At 35.6% G+C, this 24,211-nt stretch overlaps 1 protein-coding gene across 2 annotated transcripts; it reads right to left on the reverse strand.

Annotated features, from left to right (window-relative positions):
* Nucleotides 1-218: 218 nt before the first annotated feature.
* On the reverse strand, nt 219-23,514 carry LOC7488861 (calcium-transporting ATPase 3, endoplasmic reticulum-type). 2 transcript variants are annotated; one of them, XM_024585142.2, is made up of 35 exons: nt 23,368-23,514; nt 23,220-23,270; nt 23,043-23,076; nt 22,686-22,703; nt 19,768-19,904; nt 18,687-18,761; nt 18,240-18,285; nt 17,352-17,411; nt 17,171-17,251; nt 16,391-16,476; nt 15,897-15,998; nt 15,400-15,453; nt 14,694-14,795; nt 14,150-14,208; nt 13,517-13,661; nt 12,930-13,037; nt 11,515-11,667; nt 11,257-11,361; nt 10,361-10,557; nt 9,576-9,687; nt 8,911-9,009; nt 8,670-8,815; nt 8,443-8,500; nt 7,330-7,422; nt 6,774-6,824; nt 6,151-6,282; nt 5,888-5,989; nt 4,819-4,873; nt 4,175-4,260; nt 3,464-3,612; nt 3,056-3,161; nt 2,903-2,956; nt 2,242-2,290; nt 711-800; nt 219-602 (listed from the first exon to the last, which is right to left on the reverse strand). In XM_024585142.2, the coding sequence occupies exons 1-34, from the start codon at nt 23,398-23,400 to the stop codon at nt 733-735; spliced, it is 3,006 nt and encodes a 1,001-aa protein (XP_024440910.1). In that variant the 5' UTR covers nt 23,401-23,514; the 3' UTR covers nt 219-602; nt 711-732. The 2 variants fall into 2 exon arrangements, with proteins under 2 accessions (XP_024440910.1, XP_024440909.1); XM_024585141.2 differs by having other exon boundaries at nt 219-800.
* Nucleotides 23,515-24,211: the final 697 nt, after the last annotated feature.

Consider the following 24,211-nt stretch of genomic DNA (forward strand, 5'->3'; position numbering starts at 1 on the left):
CCCACTTGGAAATCACAGAAGTGAGCATCTGGAGGTATTATAAGTAAAATTCATAAGTAGACATGAGCTATAGTTGAAAAAAATACATTAAATTTAGGAATTACTAATACAAACGATTATCCAGTTTTGATTGGATAATTAAAAAAAGATAATTATTTAAAAGACTAACATGTAAAGTTCAGAAAAAGAGCCTGAATGATTAGAGAAAAATAAATGGATGAGAGCATGAAACTTGACTAATTATATTAATACAAAAATAAGGGATCCTCTAACGCATATAACTTTCTCGCATGTTGGGTCGTCCTTGTTTTCTTAAAATAATTTAATGCATGACAATTGACTAGGGTTTATGGACTGATGGCCCAGTTTAGCAACAGAAAGCTTCCTTTCCAAGAGCAAATCACTATCTGTTCATCCATAACTTCAAGAAAAAGCTTGGTGGCCCAACCAGTTAACACCAACATTTCTTTGGGCCCTGATGATGGAAACTCAACATAAACGGGCCTATTTTGCTATTTGGTACAACGATAAGGCATCTTGCATGGTGCGAGGAAACAAATTGCGAGTTGTGCTGGATAACCCCATTCTCTATAACTTCCATCCTTGCAGACAAATACATGCAAAGGGAAACCAGTTGAAGGTTCATTCAACTTTAATGTATTAATGGAAGGAAAAATTGTGTATAGTAGGACTTGACGCAGGTACGAAACTTGATTGCACAAAGCTTCCTTCTCACTTATCACGCAATTCTCTTTTTGGAAGCAAATCAGGTCTTCTGAATCTCAAACCCAACCTCAGGCCTGCAACGTAGGAGCAGAGAACTATTAGCAATTTGTTTGATAACTCTTTTACTCACTATATATTTTGCAACAGAATCGAGTTTATAACCATTACCAGCATTTGCATGTGCGTGTTTAGTGCAAGTGCCTGCAAATGAATAAATAAATATTCGTGCATTTATATGCTCCCATCATATTTGAATCACTTCAATGATGTGAACATCTAATCATCTACCCCCTCCCTTATTTAAAGAAACTAGCAGCAGCAGCAGTATTAGGATCAAACCATCGACACATACCTCTCCCATAACTAGAGACGGAAATAACACTTTACGCTAAGGGGGGGGGGGGGTAAATATGTGTTCCCTTCATACTCAGCACCATTACTTGTCTCCCGGCCTCCGACCACCTAACTGTCCCCTTGAACCCACCTCCCAGTCCCCCACTTTATCCAGAGCAAGTTCGAAACCCCCTCTTCATTCCCCTATCCCAACCTTAACACACAATTCACCCACTCACACCAACCCTCATTCCACCCCATCTCTTTCACGTCATTCTATTAATAAAGGCTCAATGCTACCACCCCCAGTGGGATATCCTGCCTGTAAGAGAGCCCCTTGAAGCATGTGGATGGTGACATGTTTGTGTTCAAGGGATTGGGTGAAACAGGTAGACGCTCCAGTTTCTTAAGAATACTATACTTCATGGACGTGGCAACCATGATGGAGAAGCTAAACACGATGTGGGTTAATAGTAAACAAAACTTAGCATATGTTGCCCATTTTGGAGGGAAGACAGAAAAGCAGTGAATAACATCCTTAAACCGAGGGTAGGAGCTGAGAGATTAGGGAGCGCAAGTGGAAGAAAATGGGTGCAGCCACCACACAACAGCTTTTATGTGTTGACGTGTGAGAGACAAAGAGGAGAAAGCAAAGCAAGTGACACAGATATCAATACTAAAATGTGACTTGACATGCACAGAGGGCATTGGTTGAAGAGGTTTGTGTTGGGGTAACCTGAAAACTCACTTTGATTGAAGACCACTTTGTTCAAAGGATTCTCAGTTGAATTAAAATTATGGGGGTAGTTGTGCTAGTTTTTGCAACATCTCAGTCTTTGTGCCTAAATGCTTGCAACCTAGGGATCTTGGTACCAGTGTCTGAAGAACTCTAGACTTTTCTCTCTTATTAGAGGCTCGACTGGGAAGTTGCTGCATTGTGTTGTGGCACCATTGGTTAGATTTGTATTTCAACTCCTCATCGAGATATCATAAGTCAGAAGCATAAGGTGAGTATTATGAGAGGTTAAATTTTTGTCTAGAGGGGTAGGGAGTTGAGGGAGTTGACATCTTCTCTTCTTAGTCCAGTTTTGATTTTCAATTGGTAATTATTATCTTAATAAAATCTCCCACCAAAGAACAAGATGTTGAAAAGAGAATGACAAAGCAAAACAACAGACTTACCAGTGGAATTTCTTGAGAAGAACTTCAGGATTTCATCAATAATTATGACCTACACGAAAAACAATACATTAGAAGTACAATAAAGGGAAAACGAGCTTAAGATATTTGAAAGGCATTCAATCAGGCACTACATTCGTCCAACAAAGCAAAAAATAAAAAAAAATTCAAAGATGCAAATGGCTTTACATTGTATAAATTCAGGAAAGGTAACCTTTCTCTATTTTAATTCATCCAAGGATAGAATATATAAGCAAAAGGGGCATAGCAGTGGCATCAAGTTCATGAGAAAACTGTCTAAGGGGTTGCCATGATCCTAGCTTGTATGAAGTATTCTTAAACTATACAAACTCCTAACCCAACTTCCATCAAAATCTTAGTCCAACAGTACTTGTGCCACATCTATGAAGAAGACAGAAGCATGAAACATAAGAAAACATATCACCCACGATGGAACTTTGACAAGATGTCATTGTTTTTACCATATTAGAAGGTAAAACCAGTACAAGGCAACGTGGTTCTGAGCAAAATTCCAGCAACTATATTCAATGTCTCAAGAATCTCATTGCATACAAAATTATAATCAAAACACAGATACGTATCAGCAAAGAGGAAAACAAGTTCTGAAATTAGTAAACTGGGAAAGTTAAGATTCACTACATACAGGGAAGGAAAGATACAAGACAACTTTCCACTCAGCCCAAGATAATGGCGTTACCTGAAACAAGATATGTTGCAAATTGTTCTATAAGCTCCTTATGGTTATGGGTAAAAATAAAATTATTAACTCATGGGATGGCAAGGAAAGAGAACTTACAGAGAAAAGAATAGATAGCGGGTGCACATACAAGATCAGTATATGAAGGAGCATAGTCAGGACAATTGAAGCAACAAGCCATAAATTACTCCAGGGAGGGATAACACTGTAATAAAAGGGGAAAAACATTACAGCACCAAGTCAGTCCAAATGCAACTTCTATTTTATTTTTTGATGGTGAAAAAGAGTGGGAAAGGAAAAAAAATAATCAATTAAATGGGAAAAAAAGTGATCAAATTTGACAAATGTTGATGCAAATGTAGAGAATCTAATGACAAATGTTGATACTAAATTTTAATGTATCCAACTACCATCAAATTATACGCAATGGATTCTAAGCAACTGAGCAGATTGATGCAACTAAAGCACTAAATGTTCACTAACTTCGCAATTAAACTGGATACTCACAGAAGAGATTGATTCTCACTGAGATTATTCAAAGCATTAAACATCTCAACAACAACAAGCACTGTCATGGATACAGTTGATGGATGCCTATCATCAAATATACTGCACGGGTAAGTTGTCTCCCTTGTTGAGCAACTGTCAAAATTCATCTGCGATAAATGAATACATAAAAGTTCTGACATGGAATTTGAAGAACATGCACAGCACTAGTAAAAGTGAAATATATTTATCTATGCTGAGCACAAAGAAACCAAAATCCAGACATTCCATGCTAACTGAAAAAAGGGCCTAGTACTAGTCATTTAGTTTTTTTCTATTAATTGTTTTTCCTGAAAGGATCCCATCAATTATTACAAGCACAAAACTTGACTAAACAAATTTAATATCAACTTCAAGTTTGGCACCACGAGATTTTCAAGGAAGAATTAATAATGTTAATCTCGAAATAATGAATAATAACAGAAGAAGAGGAGTCGCAGAAAGCTGGAAATATTCAAGCCTCTAGAGAGGGACTCAAAAGACTGAAAGTAAACAAGCACCTGCAGGGCACTGATTATGGGAGTTGTCTGGGCACAAAATTGCACCTTAACTTCTATTAACCATTGCCTTGATGATCAGATCTCCAGATCAAATTATATAAGGAGATCGTGCCCAGAAAAGACTCAACTTTGGCCTATCAGAAAGAACACCCAGTAAACAATTAAATCTTACCAGTTCTTTGTATGGTAGTTTGGGACCCGTATCAGAATATACAAACCACCACACGAATCCCGCAACGGTGGCAAGGCCAACATAAGCTGCATCAACCAGATACTGCATCAAACACTGCTAGAATTCGAAAGCATTCAGCATTAAATTTATTCAAATTTGAATCATGCACATTATAATCAGAAGAAAAGGCTAACTATTTCTCTTTTTCCAGAATTGCAAACTGATAAGGACCTGAAGATTGTGATTCCTACATAGTACATTATGAACTTGAGGATGAAATGCAGAAATCCCTAATTATTTATCATACCAATCTAAGGCGTCAAACATTTTTCAGAAAAAAGATCCTGTAATTTTTATTTTTATTTAAATTACCCTTAATTGCCTGTACTAATTTAATTAGTTTCTCAAACACTTGATTTAATTATTCAAAGAAAAGTTTTTATCATTCATAAATTGTTCACTATAATGTGAATGTGTGAATTTCACTATGATGGTGATGCATTCATGTCATATGCAGGTAAAATACAACCTTGAGTTAATCACTTTGCAGGGAACATGAAATTATCAAATCATACAAAAGTAACGCATATGATCAGTAAGATAGCAATGCACATGCAATAGGTTTATCATTCATTATATATTACCTCCAATTACCAAATAACGAAAAAACAACCACCCACTAACAACTGCTTCGTTTACCTGCACATTAAATTGAAAAAATTGATATTCAAGACTGATAACCGGAAAGAGTGACACTATGAGAGTAGAAACTACATCTCACCTATAAAAAACTTATAAAACATGGAGTCTTGAATAGTGAACGTGTGCTCAACTTTAAATCAAAGATATGCACACAGAAAAGGGAACTGTCAAACCAAACTATCTAGCCTTTCATTCCATTGTTTATTCAATTCTCTTTTCTTTCTTTTCTTTGAGAGGGAGGGTTATCTAGCTCTTTCTTTATTCTTCAAGGTAATTAAAATTAATTAAAGAGGTCAGAGGCACAGCCCCTGTCTACAAGAAGTCTACGGCAGAGAACAATCTTATGAAAAGGTGAAGAGGTGAACAACCATTATAAATCTGTGAAGATGAAAGAAAATTGACCAACTAAACATGTAGGCCAGACCATATCAACGGATGTTCCCCTCCTTCAAAGATTCATTAAGCCAATCTCCACAAGCATCAGGCCAAACCTAACGTAGCTTCCCACCTACTTGTAATACTCCTTCATGCTTACTACTAACTATTTCAAAGCTTAGTGGAGAACTTAGCAAGGAAAATATATACAACAAACAAAACTCTAAACAATCCAGCAACCCAAAGGTAATTCACAAAATAACCATCTCATGTACATATATGGCATTGATTAACAACAATTACTGCTACTTAAGTGTTCAAATTATCAGAATAATATCCGTGGAGCACCTTTTGGCACATAGCATCCACACCCTAGCCTTATCATATGGCATATTAGTATATCACCACATAATAAGTCCTAAGCTTAAACAAATTGTCTATTATCCAGCCCACCTAATGTTCATTACTTCATTTATGCCAGCCGATCTATTCATCTTCTCACTTTTATTGAGGGGTTGGGTTGCATTGCAAAATGCACCAGATAAGTGCTGGCAACCATCATACAAACAAATAAACCCACCCTGTTAGACAGATCTATTAAATAAACTAACACTGTCCAAATCATGAAATCAATACCTTTCGAGGTTTAACCTTCATTACATCAGAATCCTGCTTGTTGAAACCAATAGCAATGGCAGGCAACCCATCAGTAACCAAATTGACCCAGAGCAGTTGGACCTGGATGTGATAAACAAAAATTAAATTACAGCTCTTTCAACTGACCAGCATCTTCTACCTAACTCAATGTAGAATTATTTAATCCCAAGTATTTCCCTCTCTTTCTTTATTCAAAATGAGTGCACTATTGAAATATTAAAGCAGTGAGCTAAAGCACTCACAGGAGCAAGGGTATCAGGTATTCCAAGTACAGCTGCCACAAAGATACAAACTACTTCACCGATATTTGAGGAGATCATGTATCTAATGAATTGCTTTGTATTATTGTATATAGCCCTTCCCTCTGCAACAGCCTGCTTAGGAATTAACTTGTTAAGAAATAGAATAGCACAAACAATATCTGAAAACTTAGGTACTTATTGATGGGGATCCACCTACGCTTGGTGCAAGACAATTCTTAAACCTCCAAGTAACATTTTATATTATCCAATTTTAACAGATCAACTATTAAATTTAATGCATCATTCAGAGAAGTCACGGGTTTCAATTTTTAAGTTAATTGGATACAGCAGATGCTCTAACCAACTGTTCGGTGAAAACTTGTTTATGATCATAGGATATCAAGTTCAATTTGAAGAGCTATATGTATGGAGTAGTTGTCTTATACTGATGACTGGAGAATTGCTAACATTCAATCTTAGGACATGTATATGTTATAGTCTAGCTGTATAATATGCCTTTCTTGATAACAAAAACAATTACAAAACAATAGGAACCAGCAGCTAGTACAGAAATATCAATAAGCAGCAGTACTGCAGATAAGAGGGGGAGGGGGCTCCTATACCGCAACAATGGAAGCGAAATTGTCATCTGCCAAAACCATATCTGAAGCACTCTGAAACAAGGATACAGATGGTCAGAAACTTAAGGGGTATTTGCAGTCAATAAAAATATTGGGATACTGAAATAACAGAATCGGATAAAGCGTGCGCCTGCTGATAACAATTTATCATGTTTTACACTATTAACTGGATCAGCTAACACAAATCTTCTGATATTATTCATGTAAAACTATGAAGCTGATCATTAAAGTTGCACCACCACATGTAGCTTCCCCATTATATTAAGAACTGAAAAAAAAATCTTTGCACTGAGTCATTCAGGTTACAATTCTGCAGAAGACATTTTTTTCTAAATAATAAAAGTTCATTCAGGTGACAAAGGAACCAAATCAATTGATTAAGTTCCATCAGCTTGTTAAAATTTGTAACCATATATAAATTTATATGTGCATGTGGAGACAGAGATCGTAAAGAAGAGACATGATTTATGGACACCGCACAGAAACAGTTTATCATCCATGAATGTACAATTGAATGCATCCATACAAGGTGGCTCACCTTTGCAACTGCTGTTCCAGATCCCATGGCAATTCCTATATCTGCTTTCTTTAGTGCAGGTGCATCATTGACACCATCACCAGTCATTGCCACCTAAACAAGTCGAGATCAATGATCTTTAACATAGATGGGAAAGTAATATAACTACACGAAAAAACTAAAAGTAGAAAACACCACACCACACCACATGTTTGAAATAAATCATAAATGTAAATAAATCAAAAGTCCTACAGTCACTCAAAAATACCTTAAACAGGAAATTTTGGTCAGCTGAAGCACTGCAACAAACATAAGCTTAACCAAGGTGTGCTATTATTTTTATGTAAATATCAAAGCTAATGTGTCATCCAATCCTCAGCTTCATATTCCTAATCCAGAGCAACTGTCATTTCATGCGTCTGCTTAACAAGCCCCAGGTCCTTCACACCGCAATTCAGATGTGCATGTGCTTTCTTGTCCTGTATTCCATCCAGGATAGAGACACCGTTTCTATATTTACTGCCTCAACACCATACTCTTTTCTATTGTTTTATCATTGCCTTGTAACCGTCAATGTTAATTGAGCAGCTTCTTACATTACAGTAACCATTATTTGTTTCACAGTGGAAACTGGTTCTTGCTATCATTTCTAATTGTTCTCAGTAACTGCTAGCACAAGCTTTTCACAAATCCAATTATTTATCAGGATCTCATCTTAATATCACTAAGAAGTTATTAATCTATATTGCATACAAAAAACTGGATCTTGCCAAACATATTCTGGAAAAACAACACATTATTTAGAGTTCTAAAATGTCCTTAATGACTTGGCTTTGATAGGTTACTGGTTTGTGATTTATCCTCACATGGAACCCCACATCACCTTCTTAGACTAACCTATCAAGATATCCCACGAGAATTTTTGTCCATTGTACGACTCTTAAAATGGTAATTAATTCTTTTTACTTCTAATTCAAACTTTACCATCCAAAACTTACAACCCATAAAACAACACAAGTGTTTGTTTCAATAATAGCATAGATATTGTTCGAAGCTTAGCTCATGCATTGCACACATATATTTGCTTGTATAAATATAGATATACATTCTGCTGAAAGCAAATACTAGGCCTACCACTTCATTTTGATGTTGCAAGGCCTCCACCAGCATCCTTTTATGACTAGGTTCAACCCTAACAAAACAGAGAAAAGAGAATGTTACCAAACAAGCTTGTAAAATTCCAACAAAATAACAAGCATTTGTGTAGGAAAAGACGGCAAGGTTAAAAAATAAGAAGATGCCATGACGCTTAATATACCAATGAAATTTATGATAGTAATAAAATACAACATCAACCATGCCTGGTAAAAAGTGCCATGCGTTGCAAAGCTAGTGTTTGCTGCAAAGCTGGAAGCTCTTCGAACTCAGAAGCAGTGTATGAGCGTCCAGCAAAATCTTCCAAATGATCAAAAGCACCAATCTTATTACAAAGTGATTCTGCTGTTGACTGAGGAAGTAAATGTATTAGAAAGGCAACCAGAAAGAAGAGAAACTGTTACTTATACCATATTACATATATAATTGTTGCTCAATTTAAGTTACCTTGTTGTCCCCAGTGACAACTATAACACGTATACCAGCAGTCATGCATGAAAGCATAGCATTTCTCACTTCCTCTCTAGGTGGATCAAGCATTCCAACCTTTTATTGAAGTAAAGGTGAAAATGCAAAGAAAAAGTGAGAAGTGGAAGAAGAAACCCAAATTTCAAAAGCGCACGAATTCTGAAGCACAAATACAGAAAAGACAGGGGGGTTGCATTATTGCACAAGGACATGTAGGCCCACAGGATGCACACAAATGGTCATCTACCCACAACCAATGTAATGCAGTGCAAAAGAATAAACTGGATCTAAGAGAAGGTTCTAAGAACATAAAAGCATAAACATATGATGGGAAACGTCATAGATTTCAGAGTGTAGTCACAAAATTTCAGAACTTTAGGTCTATTTTTCCTACTCATGTTTTCTCATTCAAAGGATGACACAAGGTAAAAAACAAATCAGATGCAGCTCTTCCTTATTTATTCAACCACCTCCTTCCAGCAAAAACCTTTGTTCACCATGAAATTTATTTTTACACAAGTTACTTCATCTCCTCGTAGTACAAATGAAGGTAGCTAAGAAAAATGCATATAGATAAACATAAATGATCAAATGAAGGGCATTAAGCACAGACATCACTTAATCTAGTGTAAAAGAAAGCATACCAACCCAATAAATGTAAGGTCCTTCTCATCTTCAAAGGAGAGAGTCTGTTGACCAATGGGCATCTGTTTGAAAGCTAGAGACAGGCATCTCAATGTTTCTTTTCCTGCAAAACTGATCAACCAACATGGCATTCATACTGCGAACAAAAATGCCTGCACCATGGATCTTAAATATGATAGTCAAGTCATTGACTCGTCTTAGAAGAATTTATGAGAGCAGCAATGGTTGTGAAAGAAATTAGTAAGCATGGAGTAGAAGGAGTGAAAGTCAAACTTTGCTAAAAACACCACCTTAGTGGGGAATCATCAATGCGGATGATTTAGCTCTATGGAAACTTGGGGAAGATAAATATATAGAAGGGCGGTGAAGAGAAGGAACCTAAGGAAAATGACTAATAGGGGAACATAACCCCACCTTGTGAAATATAGCCAATTAGATTAACCCTTCTAATAAAAGCCATGAATAGATGTTTATCTTCTGCTAGACAGCTCACTATAAATCAACTCAAACCCCAAGAACTTGCATGATATAATTTAGAAATTACATGAACTAAATCTCTAAATTCATCACAAAACTTCAAATATGTTGTCAGTCCATAACATGTATTCTTCACACATCCTTCAAATGTAGTATAAAGATATCCAAAATGAATGCTAGCACCAAACAAATCCCAGAATGAAACATGTGTGTACTTCCAAGTCTTACAGAACAAAAATTCACCATATTGCGCCAAGCAATTGGGGCTCAAGTAACATCCATTAAAAATTTTAGCATCATTTCTAACCTGTGGAACCTTGACTCTAACTCATCTCGGACAGCAACAGACAATGGTACGGTAGAACCATCATCATTGCAAAGAATATTGGAGCATCTAGAGACAATACTTTCTGGAGCACCTTTTGAAAACATAATCTTTGTCTGCTTCCGACTACATAAGACAGACATCATTTTTCGATCACGAGAGAATTCCAAAACAGAAACCTATAAAGCATCAAAATGTTAAGCTTGTGTCAGCAGTCAGATTTTTATTTTAATGAACAGCTGAAAAGTGAATGCTGCAATACAGAATATAACCTATTCCTCAAGGTCCATTTTATGATATCACCTCCTAACAGCCAAATTTAAAATGTGAACAAAAATTTTATACAACCAATGGCCTTAAGGAACTTGTAATATTTCAAACAGAAAAATTAAAGAAAAATATATCAATAAATGAGAAATGGTGCGCAATATGCCTTGAAAAACAAATAAATAAGTGCAAATGAGACGACATATACCATAATAAGTAATAGAGTATAGAAAAAAAGGTGAAAAAAGAGAAAACAATACTGGACATATAGTGTATGAAGTCAATTGCTTCACAAATCAACCGCCAATGAACCAGAAGATAACATGTAGACAATCTCAAAATCAAGAAGAATCTGAAACAACAAATAAACTTGTAGCTCATAGGTATTCTTACAAGTAAGAGAGGGGAAATCTTGATTTCTAATCTCACCTTTGTCAATCCATCATTGATCTCACAAAAAACAAATCTCAATCCATTTAAAAAATATTTATCATTCATGTTCTTCATTGTCATTCATGTTCACCATTCTTATACTATACAAGAGAAACTGAATTAACTTACTAACTCAAAATAAGGAAGAATTGCACAACATCCAATTTACAAAAACAAACCTTTTTGAATTGGCTTTCCCAATACTGATTACAGTACGACGCGCGCTCATGCTTGGTCAGCATATGCAGTGCAGAGGGCATGGAATCAAAACCAGGAAGGCCAACCTGGAAAGATGTGGCAAAAATAACAACTTTACCCCAAATTCATTAAAAAGGCGAGGAGGGGAGATCATAATTGGAGAAAGGGGGGAAGGAAAAAAGTGAATAGCTATGGTAATGTCTAGCTGCTCTATAGAAGGCCCAGCTACAACAGCAAACCTTTTCTGCCAGAACACGAAGCGCCACTTCAGTGGACTCCCCAATTTTTTCGTAGATTCCCCTGTCTGGATTATATTGTAAGATAGACTCATTGCAAACAGCCGAACACATTGCAATGTGAAGAAGACAAGGCAACTGTGCTGGAAATTCAATCTGCAGAAAAAATCAAGGTCAAAAGGATGCATCACTGACAAAAAATACTAAAGGATCACACAAACCAACTAATAGCATGTTTCCATAAGGAATAAACACTGCAAGTATATTTCTTTTAAGTGAGACAAATCGAATAAAATGGCATCAAGGGGCCATAATTTATAGAGAAAAAGTTGTGAGCAAAACAAAGAATTAACTCTGCACCAGATACTTAATTTCCAATCCAATTATCTGACAAAAAGGACAAGGAAGAACAACCCTCCCCCTCAGCTACTTTTAGCTTGCTGCAGAAAGTGTATTCAATATTTTGTCATGGTGTGTTAGCAAAATGTGACAAAATACTTGAGCTTCCGTATATAATCTTCATAGCTCGTTGAAAAGACCTAGCATTCTGAAGACTCGTATCATAATTCCAACCATAATTCAGGAGCAGCAGTGCTACAAGGAATCCAGGCAACATTGTGCTCAAGTTTGTAGTTTAAATTAAAACTAATTAGCACTAGCAATGGTGGTAGTGAATCTGGCAACTCTTACGAGAAAACAACAAGGCAAAAATAAAGATCAAATAGATGAGACTATCCCATTGAATGTTTTTTCCCTAGTCCGAAACATCTGCTGCTCATATAATCTGATTCAATTATAAAAGCTGAAATCAACATTCGATCAGTCTGGATTACATCTCCTGATATACAATTCTTCTGTATATGGAGACCTAAAATCTATGCATGCCAAACATCAAGCAAGCCAAGCTCAAACTAGAAGGCACACTAGACAACCACAATCGTTCACTTCTCTGCACATGGAACACATTACAAATTCTCGCAACATTTGACTAACCCCACATAATTATCTAAAGTACCTTCTAATGACAACTATTTCTTTTCCATGGTGGTTACAAGAGCTTGAAAAAACGAACTCTAGAGATAGTTTTACTCCAAAACATTTTTTTTTCTTTGTTTGAAATGAAAATGGGTGCCCAGAGGCCTGAATCCTGTAGCCAAGTGGTTACAAGACCAAGGCAGGCATGATTATCAAAGTAAAGTCAATGGGTAAAAAGGTGAAAGTAAAACAAGACAGAGTTAGAAGGGACTAAGGATTGAGGTTTTAAAAAACAACCCAACTTTTGCTTTTCTTCCTTTTTCTTTTTTTCCCAAACAAACAGAAAACAGAAAGCACAAGCACAACAGGCCTTCATAAACTGTTTACAGACCTTTAAACTAACCTTCCACTATAATCCCAACAATCAAAAACAAAATAAGTACCTGCAATCCACTGCTGCCAAAAATCATGCCTTCTGGAGCATAACTTGTCCCACTTACACTGTATTCAGCAATAGTTGGACCACGATGAACAGAATGAACAGCACATATCTGGGAAGACAGAGTACAAGGAAATTTATCATTTATTAGTCAAGGTATCTAACTAAGAAACCAAGAAAAAAAGTGCAGCCAGAAAATGTCTTGAATCAAATGCTGTGACAAAGGAATGAATGTTGCTGTTTTCTCCCACAGAGTATCAGATACTAAAGAATCTTCTAAACTCCATAGATCTCAGAGATCGTGTCCCTTGAAAAATTATATACAAAGACAAAAACAAAATTGGATGGCCTAGGATTCCTGTTACCCTCTGGCTAGTTCAAACATCGCTATCATCACTATTTTTTCTCACTGAGAATTAGATGATAAAGGCTCCTCAACAGATCTCAGAGATCAAGACCATAGAAAATTACGTACAATGACAAAAAAAAATGGATGGCTTAGGTTTCCCATTATGCTCTGACTCAAACATCGATATTGTCCCTTTGACTCATAACTTTGCATTCAGTATTTACATGTTTTGAGCTGATTACCTTTGAGACTGACATCATATTAGTTGTCAATGTTCCGGTCTTATCACTGCAGATTACTGTAGTGCAGCCTAATGTCTCCACAGATGGCAAAGACCGCACAATGGCATTCAACCGAGCCATACGCTTTGTTCCAAGAGCCAAACACCTAAATGAGAAAGAAATACAATGAAGTTTGCTAATCTTCCAAAGTGATATGATCATGTTATACCAATAAAAGATAAAATGAATGGCCTTAAGAAAGCATTCAAAACTTCATTATCTAGAAATGACTTCATTGTGTACCAGAGGGAGGGTAAATGTAGAACTTTCAGATTAAGCGATTAACTTTCCTTCTTACTATAGATAAATTAGTTTTTCTGGCTTCACCATGGTGCTACGTTTCAGGAGTTTTCAAGGTGCCTCCTTAGTGGATATGCAGGAGGATCAGAAAGCTCTTTCATTTAAATCTTAATGTACTTCTCCATTCTTTCCTGTACTTAAATTAAAATTCTTTTTTTAATATATACACGTGCACACACACATCATCAGAACCATTCAGCAAGCAGACACCTACGTAATATTCATTAAGATCATAAAAGCCATGTAAATTTCATGGAAAATTTATTTCACTGAAATAAAATACAAAGCACTCACGTTGTAACGACTGCTGGAAGCCCTTCAGGAATTGCTGCAACCGCAAGGGCAACTGCAATCTAGGTAGGCACATCAAGTAGTTCAGAGTAAACAGTAGTGGTAGAAGTGGATCGTAAAACAGAAAAGTAGTTCAAAGGCCACTAAAAGAGCAATTCAGCTACCCAGATACAAAGTACGATATGGATTATGGAATTAAAGTAATATTAATAATAATATGATGATGAGGTTTAATTTACTTATTTTTCACATAGTGGAAATGAAATTTAAACCAGAACCCCTTGTGCACGTGCATGTCTGAGAAGACATCCCAAGAGTATTCAACAGATTCATACTGAAACAAACTTACAAAATAGGGGTGAGTTTCAAGTAACTAAGTAGTTCAAAGTTTTAGGGACCTTTTTAATGACGTGGTAAAATTATGGGGTTATTCCATTGGTGGGACTATGACCACGTAATTATCCACAAATACCACAGTAGAAAAAGCAGAAATGGTTTCTATTCTGACAGCAAAGAAAAAGATCAGATCCCATCCACAGAACAATACCTTGAAATAGTGGATTGCACCACGCAAGAACCCGCCATGAGAAGGGTCACGGAAGTGACCAATGTTTACAATCCACACAAGTATACAAATCCCTGCAATAACCTAAATTTGCACCAAATATTCAGTATGCAATTCATAGCATAATACTTCAAAGGTATCGGCTTATGTTTGCAAAGAAAAAAGAGTTCCTGGTGTCAATTAATACAAAGGGAAAATTTCTGATAATCTATGGAACAATGCCAACCAGACGGTGTTAAACAGCAGATAGATAAGAGATGATTTACATGAAAATGTATTTCCTAAACAGTTACCAACAGCCAAACTTAGTCCCTTGGCATGAAAACAAAGGAAAAACTGGATGTGGATCAAGCAGTCTTAATAAATCCGGCAATAAATGCAACATGGCTTTGCAATCTGACATGAAAGGAGCATTTTGCTTTGTCATTATAGATAAGCCCAACCTAGACCAAGCTTTCAGAATATCAGCAGTTTAAATCCATTTATCCAACTTTAAGACAGCTATGGGAGAGAGGATCATTACTATTTTTTTTCCTGTTTTTTGACTAGTATGGATGGAACTTTCCTTCTCTTTTTCGAAGTACAGGATGGCAGAACAATTATGCTACCATTTCGATTTCCACTTCAGCAAAAGCAAAATATAATGTTGCCGTGCACAAAATGAGAGAGGCCAGCTGATGAGCAATACCTTAGCCAAAAAAGTGCCAAATTCATCCAACTTCTTCTTCAATGGAGTTGCTTCCTGAAAAGAGTTGCAGAAACAAACAGCATACATAAACACTGAATATGTATTATTTCAACCAAGGAGTTCTCTTCTAGTAGGAAACATTAAACCATTAGACACAGAACAACTAGAAAGATACATAAATTACATTTTCACCAAAAAAATGCATGTCATGAGACGAGATCACTCATATACATCAAGAAAACACCTAGCTTACAAGAAGTATTGCCAAAAGCTCAACAATCTTACTATGGCACTTCATCCTGTCTAGTTATAGCTCATCAGCAAGTCACATAAATAGGGTTCAATCCAATTACATAAAGCACAAACTTAAAGATTCTAGATGAAGTCGTGGGGTGAAAATAAGATATCCGGGAAAAACAGGGCAGGCTTAAAACAAAGTTAACAATTTACTTGCAGATCAGATATTTATGAAAAGACAGAAAATTGTTAGTGCTTACATCATCTGTCCGCAACATGGAATCGCGGATGTTCCCCATGGCAGTATTGGCCCCAACTCCAACAACAACAGCTCGTGCCCTGCCCACAACCACTACTGTACCCTGGAAGTCAAAATACATTTATTCAATGGCTCTAAAGAAGAAGAAAAAAATAATGGTTGAAATTTCCAGATGAAGAAAAAACACGCAAACTATGGCTCATTAAAAAAAAGAAACAGAATGCTCCTGATATAAAGTATTTCCTCCAGATTACACAATCAATATTTAGTATAACATGGAGCAAGCTCAGTCCATTTAATCAATACAAGGGCAGTAGTAGAAGTCTTATACAATATAAACAATTTACAGGAAACAGTTATCACAAGAGAAACAAGGGCAGTAGTAGAAGTCATATGCAGCATACCCAATTTACAGGAAAGAGTTATCACAAAAGAAACAATAGTTACATCCTGTATGTGAATTTGATGAAAACTGCAACAAAGGTAAAAAAATACCGAGAAAATAATATTTGTTTTGTCTTGGTACACAGCATTTGTTGCTATGGTGGACTCAAGCTCTTTTTCAACAGAACAGCTCTCGCCTGGAGTCATCAAACAAAATCATCAGTTCAACCAAATCCTGTTTCGCTTCAAAAATAAGTAATTAGAGAGAATCCCAAACGAAACATAGAAGAAAAGCATTCCCTGGTCAATTATTAACATAATTCACCAAATTCATCAATGTAAATGCCAACAAAATAAACAAAAAGTCAACTCAAAATTGTATGATTATCTGTAGTAAATAAAACAGAAACTGTATGCAGCACCCATGAAACCTTGGGAGTACATAGAGGCATGTCTTAGATGCTTAGCCTATAAAGAATGATCGTGGGAGTGTAAGGTGTTTGACCTTGCCCACAACAAAATGCTAGGGGAATGTAACATATCGTCGAGCCCACAAGAGTGGCAATGGAGTGTATGGCACATGACATGGTCTAAATTGAAAAGGATTGAGGTGTGTCAATGCATGGCCTAGTCCATATACGAGTCACTATATGAATGCAAAGGCAGTCAAAAAAGTGGCTGTGAGAATGGGACATATATAGCCAAGTAGCATGCAAGTGTAAATCCACACTAGAATGGCAATGGAAGCACAAAAATCACATTAATTTATTTATGAAGAAACCCATATTGGCGTCCTTCAGATTAAAGAATAACTTAATCCTTCCCCTGTCTGAGCTAGATGAATGTAATTGAACAAATCATTTGCATTATCCAAGGAAAAGGCTGTTGTACCAGTAAGGATTGCTTGATCAACACGTAACTGATTACTTAGCATCTCAATCATTCTCATGTCAGCAGGAACCTTGCATCCCACTATTTTAGAAAACAAAAGAACCTGATGTCATATCCTCAGCATTTTCATTCATGATAATAAATTACTAACTCTGATCACTAGACCATACAATTAACATACCACTGACTTCCACAATATCGCCTGGAACAAGCTCGGTAGCAGGAAGTATGGAAAAACAACCTGTGACAATAGATGGACACGAAGTTAAAAAAAACCCAACATATCTAGTGAATCAAATATATAATTTGTGAACTCTCAGCCAAACAGATGGAAAAAACATGTAGTATGGGCTTAAAGTAACAATTACAAACAACACGACTACCCACTCATATAAGTATACAACTGTCAAATCAAGAAGTCTAGGTTCAGATTTCAGTGGGACTTGCAAAATTTAAGCCAGTAAAATAAGTGATGATGAGAGTATACAGAAAATGACATGCCTTGAACAACATATGTTTAGTCAATGAAGTTCAATACATCGAAAGTTAAAATACCACAAACACTCTGCACTCCAACAAAGAGGAATCTGACCAAGTCAAAAATTGAAGAACCCACAGACTTACATGAGTTCAACCAGGAAGAACAGCTCCCTAAAACAAAGAAACACGAGGACAAATGTTCTTCATTGGGGTTCTTGACTACAGGAAACCCTTACTCAATGAAAAGGCAACAAGAATTTGACATGGATTGCTAGTTTTTAATTACCCCTCAAGAGTAAAACGTACACCTATAAACCAACCAAATACAGCCCCACCCATAAAATGGTTAGGAAAAGGTTTAATGCTAAAGCAGCTAGTGATATCATTGAGAGAACCACAATAGCATTGTCATAGATAAAGGGCAAACAACTAAATAAAACTTTATCCAAAGCTAATAATCCCAAACAATTGACAGAAAAATCTCTACAACGGCAACAAAAAAGCACACACAATGCACCAAGAAATTAATATCATTATAACAAGGCCAGCATCACAACCATCTAGTTGTTTCTTTAAATTTTTGGCTTACCATTTCGCAGCACAGTAGCAATATCAGCTTGATAGGCACGTAATTCCTGCAAGCAAGAGGGAGATAACCATAATCAACACAAGATGAACCTCTGTTGACCAAAAACATAATCTTTGCAGAATGATGTCATTTTCTATGCAAGATGTCAGTACCATGGTCCTTCCAGTTGTGAGGGTAGATTAAATTTATCAAAGTGACCAATAAGCACCAACATTCCTAGGTGAAAACAAGAGATGCACAAGTACATTGCATTCATCCAATTTCATTCAAAGCTTAAACAGGCAGCTGCCACAAAATGTGTAGAAGGACAAGCAGAGTGTAGAGAATTATGTAAATTACATCATTAATAGATTGTTATTTACTAGAACAATTAAAAATCATATCTATAGTATCCATGTCCAGATGCCAGCTACTGTTTATTTGAATCATGAGAACTCCATAACTCACCTCAAGAGCCTTCTCAGCATTTGTTTCTGTAATTACACCTACAGCTGCATTTGCAGCCAAAATCAACAGGATGACCTGTGCATATAACAAAATCAGCAGAGAAACATACTTAGACCATCAACCAAAAAATAAGTATGTAGACATGGAAACCTGAGTGATAGAAAAACCATATATATGAGTTGTATGTTGTGCCAACTACTACATACCATGCATACCAAAAAATAAGGAAGAAAGATATAGATAAAACACCAAAATAAATTCCGGATCACATCAGCCTGTTTCTTTGCATAAAGTACTTTAAATATTTCCATATCCTTGTAACCAACAAAAATTATTTGGCCCATGACACCTCATTTTAAATTGGATAATATTAATACCGACTCAACAATAGGCCAACATTGAGCATACCATCCTAAACTAGAAAATTGCAGTTTCCATTACCAATATAAATGTTGTTATTTTTAATCATTGATAAGGAACTCATGATGATTTGTCCATATTATCATCTCTTTATACCAAATGTGAAAGCAGAAACGTATCTTTCATTTATTATTTGAAAAAAAAAAACAACTTTAATTTGATTCACATGAATGAAACTTTGGTTTTTGCCATGCCCTGCAGCATGTAATTAAAGCATCTAAAATTTCAAAATACAAAATCATAGTCATTGTATATATGAAACTAAAAAAATGGAGGGATGAGAAGTCATTGAATATCGTGCATTCAAAGCAAAACAACAAAAGACCTTTTTAAGAGGAGAAGATCTTATTTTTACAACTGAAGAGCAGGGATTCTCATATTAACCTTTTCTAAAACAGTAAGGATCCAGAGTTGACGCATTTCCTTAAAAATGTCTGATCTTTCACTAATGAACACTGTTCAATGTATGTCAATACTGAAATAATATACATATGCAACCTGACTTTAATTTAATCCTGACAAGGATGAAACTTTTGGTTTTCCATGCCGTGTGACATCCAATGTAAAGCTTACATGAGTTTAAGTATCAGTACACTAGCTCGCTTTGTTGGCATGTAACAGCAATCAATTCATTTGAAAGAAGAGAGAAATCATATCTTACAAAAGGCTCCAGAAAAGCTGCCAGGCCTGTTTCCCCATTAATCAAAGCCAAAACGAGAGAAACAGCAGCAGCAGCAATCAATATTTTAACAAGCAAATCATCAAACTGTTTTAGAACCAATTTCCAAAAGGGAGTTCCTGCGTAGAGAGAAATGTGGGACATATAAGCCTCGAGAAGGTATTTATTTTTCTAAATAAAACCATCCATTATCACAGATAGCTTAAATGCAATAAGAAGCAGAATTATTGAACCTCAATTGATGTCAATTAATCAGGACGAAACAAGTTGAGTATCCAAATATCATTGCCAATCAAGAATCTTCAACAGGATCACATCCATGAATGATGATGCATTGAAGAGACACAAATAAGGAGTTCTCAAGAAACTCATCTTATTGTCTTGAATAGATGACTCCCCACATCTCAAAATTCCATTTATTTCCTCTCTAAAACCCAACCCTCCAAAGGGCAAGAAAATAGCCCAAACATCAGCCAAAGCCTTATTCGGCACCAATAACCCCATTTAAAGCTTATCTTTGACCAATTTGTGAAAGTCTCTTGCAATTAACTTTAACCCAATACTGCATCAAACCATCAAAAACCATAAGACCCAACCTAATTGATGTAAAACAATTATCCCAAGAGTTTATGGACCAGATTGACAAGGCCAAGTCTGAATAAGAAACCCGAAAGCATATGATATAAAGCTTAAAGTTATTGTTTTCATGTTTTAATTATTTTTCTAATTAATTTTGGATTTTAATGATTTTTTTCCTACTTGGCTTAGGACTTTTAATTTAATTAGTATTTTACTATTTATGAATCCTTATCTATAAAGGATTTTAGGACTAATATAAAGAGGGATGTTTAGTTTATTTTATGGAGATCAAGACTATTATTCAGTTTTAATAAAAATATCAGAGAATTTTCTCTAGATTTCTCTACAGTTAGATCTGTAACTTTAGGGCTTGAGAACCCCATTTTTATCTTCGTTTTACGCTGCGTCAGGTGATATCAGAACGGGTCAACATCCGGATCAATGGTGAACCGTGAAGAGAATCGTGGAGAAGGCGAGGGCAACCATCTCTATGATAGTGATCAGGGGATGCAGGCTATTTAGGATCAGCTAAATCACCATTCAGCAGTGATAACAACTTTAGAAAGGCGGGTGCAAATTGGGTTTGGCGACATTAATGCCATATTTGATGACTTTACAACCAAGCAGGCTTAAGGCACTAAGGTTGCGCGCAAGAATGAACCGAGGAAGATGAGAGGCACGTGCCGAGGATGACGCCCGCGTAATTACAGGTATGGTCAGTATGATTACGGGTATTCATCTAATGAAGATCTATTTCGGCTGATGAGAGGCACAAACAGGACTTGCAAAGAGGAGAGAAACATGCTTGGAAACTTGCCTCAAGGCCGATCTTAGACCTATTCTTAAAATTTCACCAAGACAACAAATTGTCTATGTGAAGGGTGTTGATGAAGATAAACTTGTTAGGGGTCGTAAGGACCTTGTCAGATCAAGACAAACAACCACAACCCGAGAGACAGAAATCAATTAACGTGATTCAAAGTTAGTATAAGCAAGACCTTTCGATGACAAGGATGCTCAGTGCGAACTTGATGGAGATTATGGAGAAGATTTATATGATGATGAAGATCTTGCAAACAAGGACATGAAGGACCTGGTAATTTCTGTCAAGTCTTCTAGAGATATTATGGAAGATTATTTTGGCTTTCCTTTAAATACAATAGTTGAAGTATTAGAGGACATAGATGACATTGAACTCAAGTTTGAAGTAGAAAAATGTGGGAATGAACTGCAAGTGAACTTCATAGGAATGGAAAGAATAACATCAAATATGGATTTTTCCTTATTATACACGCACCATAAATTAAATTTTGAAAATCACAAGTCAAAGACATGCTACTTCGTGAATAAGTTAGCTACGATATTATATTTTAAGTATTTGTTCCCTTGGCGTGGAAAAGTTCAGTTTATGATAGATAACTCAAGGATGAATTTTTCTCAAGTGGAGGAGACTGACATAAAACAATTATACCAAGAGTTTATAGACCAGATTGACGAGGCCAAGTCTGAAAAGAAATCCGCAAAGAAACCCGAAAGCATGTGATATGAAGCCCAAAGTTATTGTTTTCCTATTTTAATTATTTTCTTAGTTAAATTTGGATTATAATTATTTGTTTCCTACTTAGCTTAGGACTTTTAATTTAGTAAGTATTTTACTATTTAGGAATCCTTAGGATTCTAAGACTAATATAAATAGGGATGTTAGGTTTATTTTATGAAGATCAAGACTATTATTTAGATTTAATAAAAATATCAAAGAATTTTCTCTTGATTTCTTTATAGTTAGGTCTATAACTTTATAGCTTGAGAACCCTAATTTTATCTTCGCTTTATGCTACATCACGGACATACTTTGACTGCATCAGATTTGGGCAAATTTTAAAGCAAGGTTGTTGTAGGCCAACCCAAACAACCTTCAGGATCAACAAGCAACTAAATAAATTTTCAACCTTTTCAATTAGGAAGTTAATAGTATCACTGCAGTCCAAGAAACTCTCTCTCTCCATACTTTTCTTCCCTTCATTCCCCCCCTCTTGATCACATTTTAGTTTAATTAGTTCAGATTCCATATTAACTCAACCATCCTGAACAAGTAGTACCTAAACAATATCCACAAACTCAACTCAACTAAGCCTTAAACACAACTAAGTTCCAAGATCAAACATGAAGGAGAGGAACCAGCAACTATACAAAAATTCACATGTGACTAACATACAAGACAAAAGGCAAACAGATGAACCAGGAAGTTTCATATGATTAACACAAATGCAGTTTAAGCATTCAAAATCTAGGGAAACCAGTGGCGTGTGCCATGTACTTACTTGTCTCTTCAGGCAGCACTGCAGACCACAAGTGAACCGTCCAGCCAAAGGACACGAGCCATTCGATGGAAAAGAAAAGGGAGTTAAAATCCATAATAAATTTTAGTTTTTTTTTTTTTTGACAAACAGGAAAAAGAATCCAATGTCACAAAGATGAGGATAGTTGCTGATGGAACATTTTAATCAGTATATGTTTTGTAGCACTACATAGATATATCAAAATACTCGCAGATTACGAGCACTTGAACAAAATAACCAACAAGCATTTTAAAAGTAAATGAAAAAACAAACACCTACAAGGAAACAATCTTGAAATGCAGATTCAACTGGATTAAAAAAATCAGAGTCTGAACATACCGTTTTTACCATAAATTTTTGAATGTAGCGCCACCTGCAACAACACCATCAACAAAAATAATAAATCTTAAAACTTGAACTTGAACCCTAATAATCAATTAGAGGGGGGAAATCCAAGCCAATTTGTTTCACTTGTTCGCCAAGAAAATTCAGTTCAAAACAGAGAAGCACGCATACCTGAGAATCGCTGAGCCCCTTTCCAGGGTCAACCCCGAAAAAATCCAAAACCTAGAGAGAAAGCAGCCATAGCTTGTTACAACTTGATCCCCTCCATTGTTAAGCCAATATTGTAGCGTAAAAGAATCGAGAGAACGAGATTAGTTACCTCGGTGATGGATCTAGCGTACGCGTCTTCCATTGAGAGTCTGAGAAATTGAATCTAACAAATTTTATTACAGTCTCTACTACTTTTAAACATTTCTATAGTGAAGTTGGCTTCGGTCTGAGATCTGATAAACAGTTTGGTTTCAAAATGTACGCATTTAAGTAAGTTTTTTTTTTAATAATGTTAATTATAAACTAAAATTAAAATAATAATATTTTATTTATTATTGCGAAACATTTTTCAAAATATTTTTAACTTTAAAAATAAATCAAAATATTTTTTATATATATTTTTTATTTTTTATATTTTTTCAAATTAAAAATATTTTTAACACATACAACACAAAAATAAATAGTACCTTTAAAGTATGATTGTGCTAAATTAATTTGAATTGTTTTATTTAAAGATTTTAAAAAATAGATATTTTTAAAATATTAAAATAAAAGGTTATGAATTAAGTTATTAGATTGATTTAATTTTTTTTCTATTTAGTTTAATTTGAAAATAGCATATCTAAAATCAATAAGTTATTAAGTTAAACCTTGTAACCAAATCCGTTTTAATAACATTGTTTTAAAATCAAATTTACAGTAAGGGATAAAAAAAAAAATATTTTATATTATCCTTTTATCATTAATTAAACAGATATCACGGTCAATTACAGCTCCGTGTACATTTTCTGGAGAGCTCCGTACCGTGATTAAAGGCTGCCTTAATTCTTTAGTGGTCGTTGAACTTAAGCAAAGCTAACGTTGGCACTCGTGAGTGGGAGTCGAAAAACTTAGAATGCTTGAATTTGAACGTAAAGCAAAGCCTGCAATTGGGCTAATTCTGGGGCATGAAA

Source organism: Populus trichocarpa, chromosome 14, assembly GCF_000002775.5.
Source record: "Populus trichocarpa isolate Nisqually-1 chromosome 14, P.trichocarpa_v4.1, whole genome shotgun sequence".
Classification (NCBI taxonomy): Eukaryota; Viridiplantae; Streptophyta; class Magnoliopsida; order Malpighiales; family Salicaceae; genus Populus; species Populus trichocarpa.

What these genes read in the sequence shown, in the direction of transcription:
- LOC7488861 (XM_024585142.2), bottom strand. Translation starts at nt 23,400, where the DNA reads ATGGAAGACGCGTACGCTAGATCCATCACCGAG. An exon ending in CAGCTTTTCTGGAGCCTTTT is followed by an intron (nt 18,762 to 19,767) that starts GTAAGATATGAT and finishes TTATATGCACAG; the next exon opens with GTCATCCTGTTGATTTTGGC. An exon ending in AAACAAATATTATTTTCTCG is followed by an intron (nt 15,999 to 16,390) that starts GTATTTTTTTAC and finishes TTTGACTTCCAG; the next exon opens with GGTACAGTAGTGGTTGTGGG.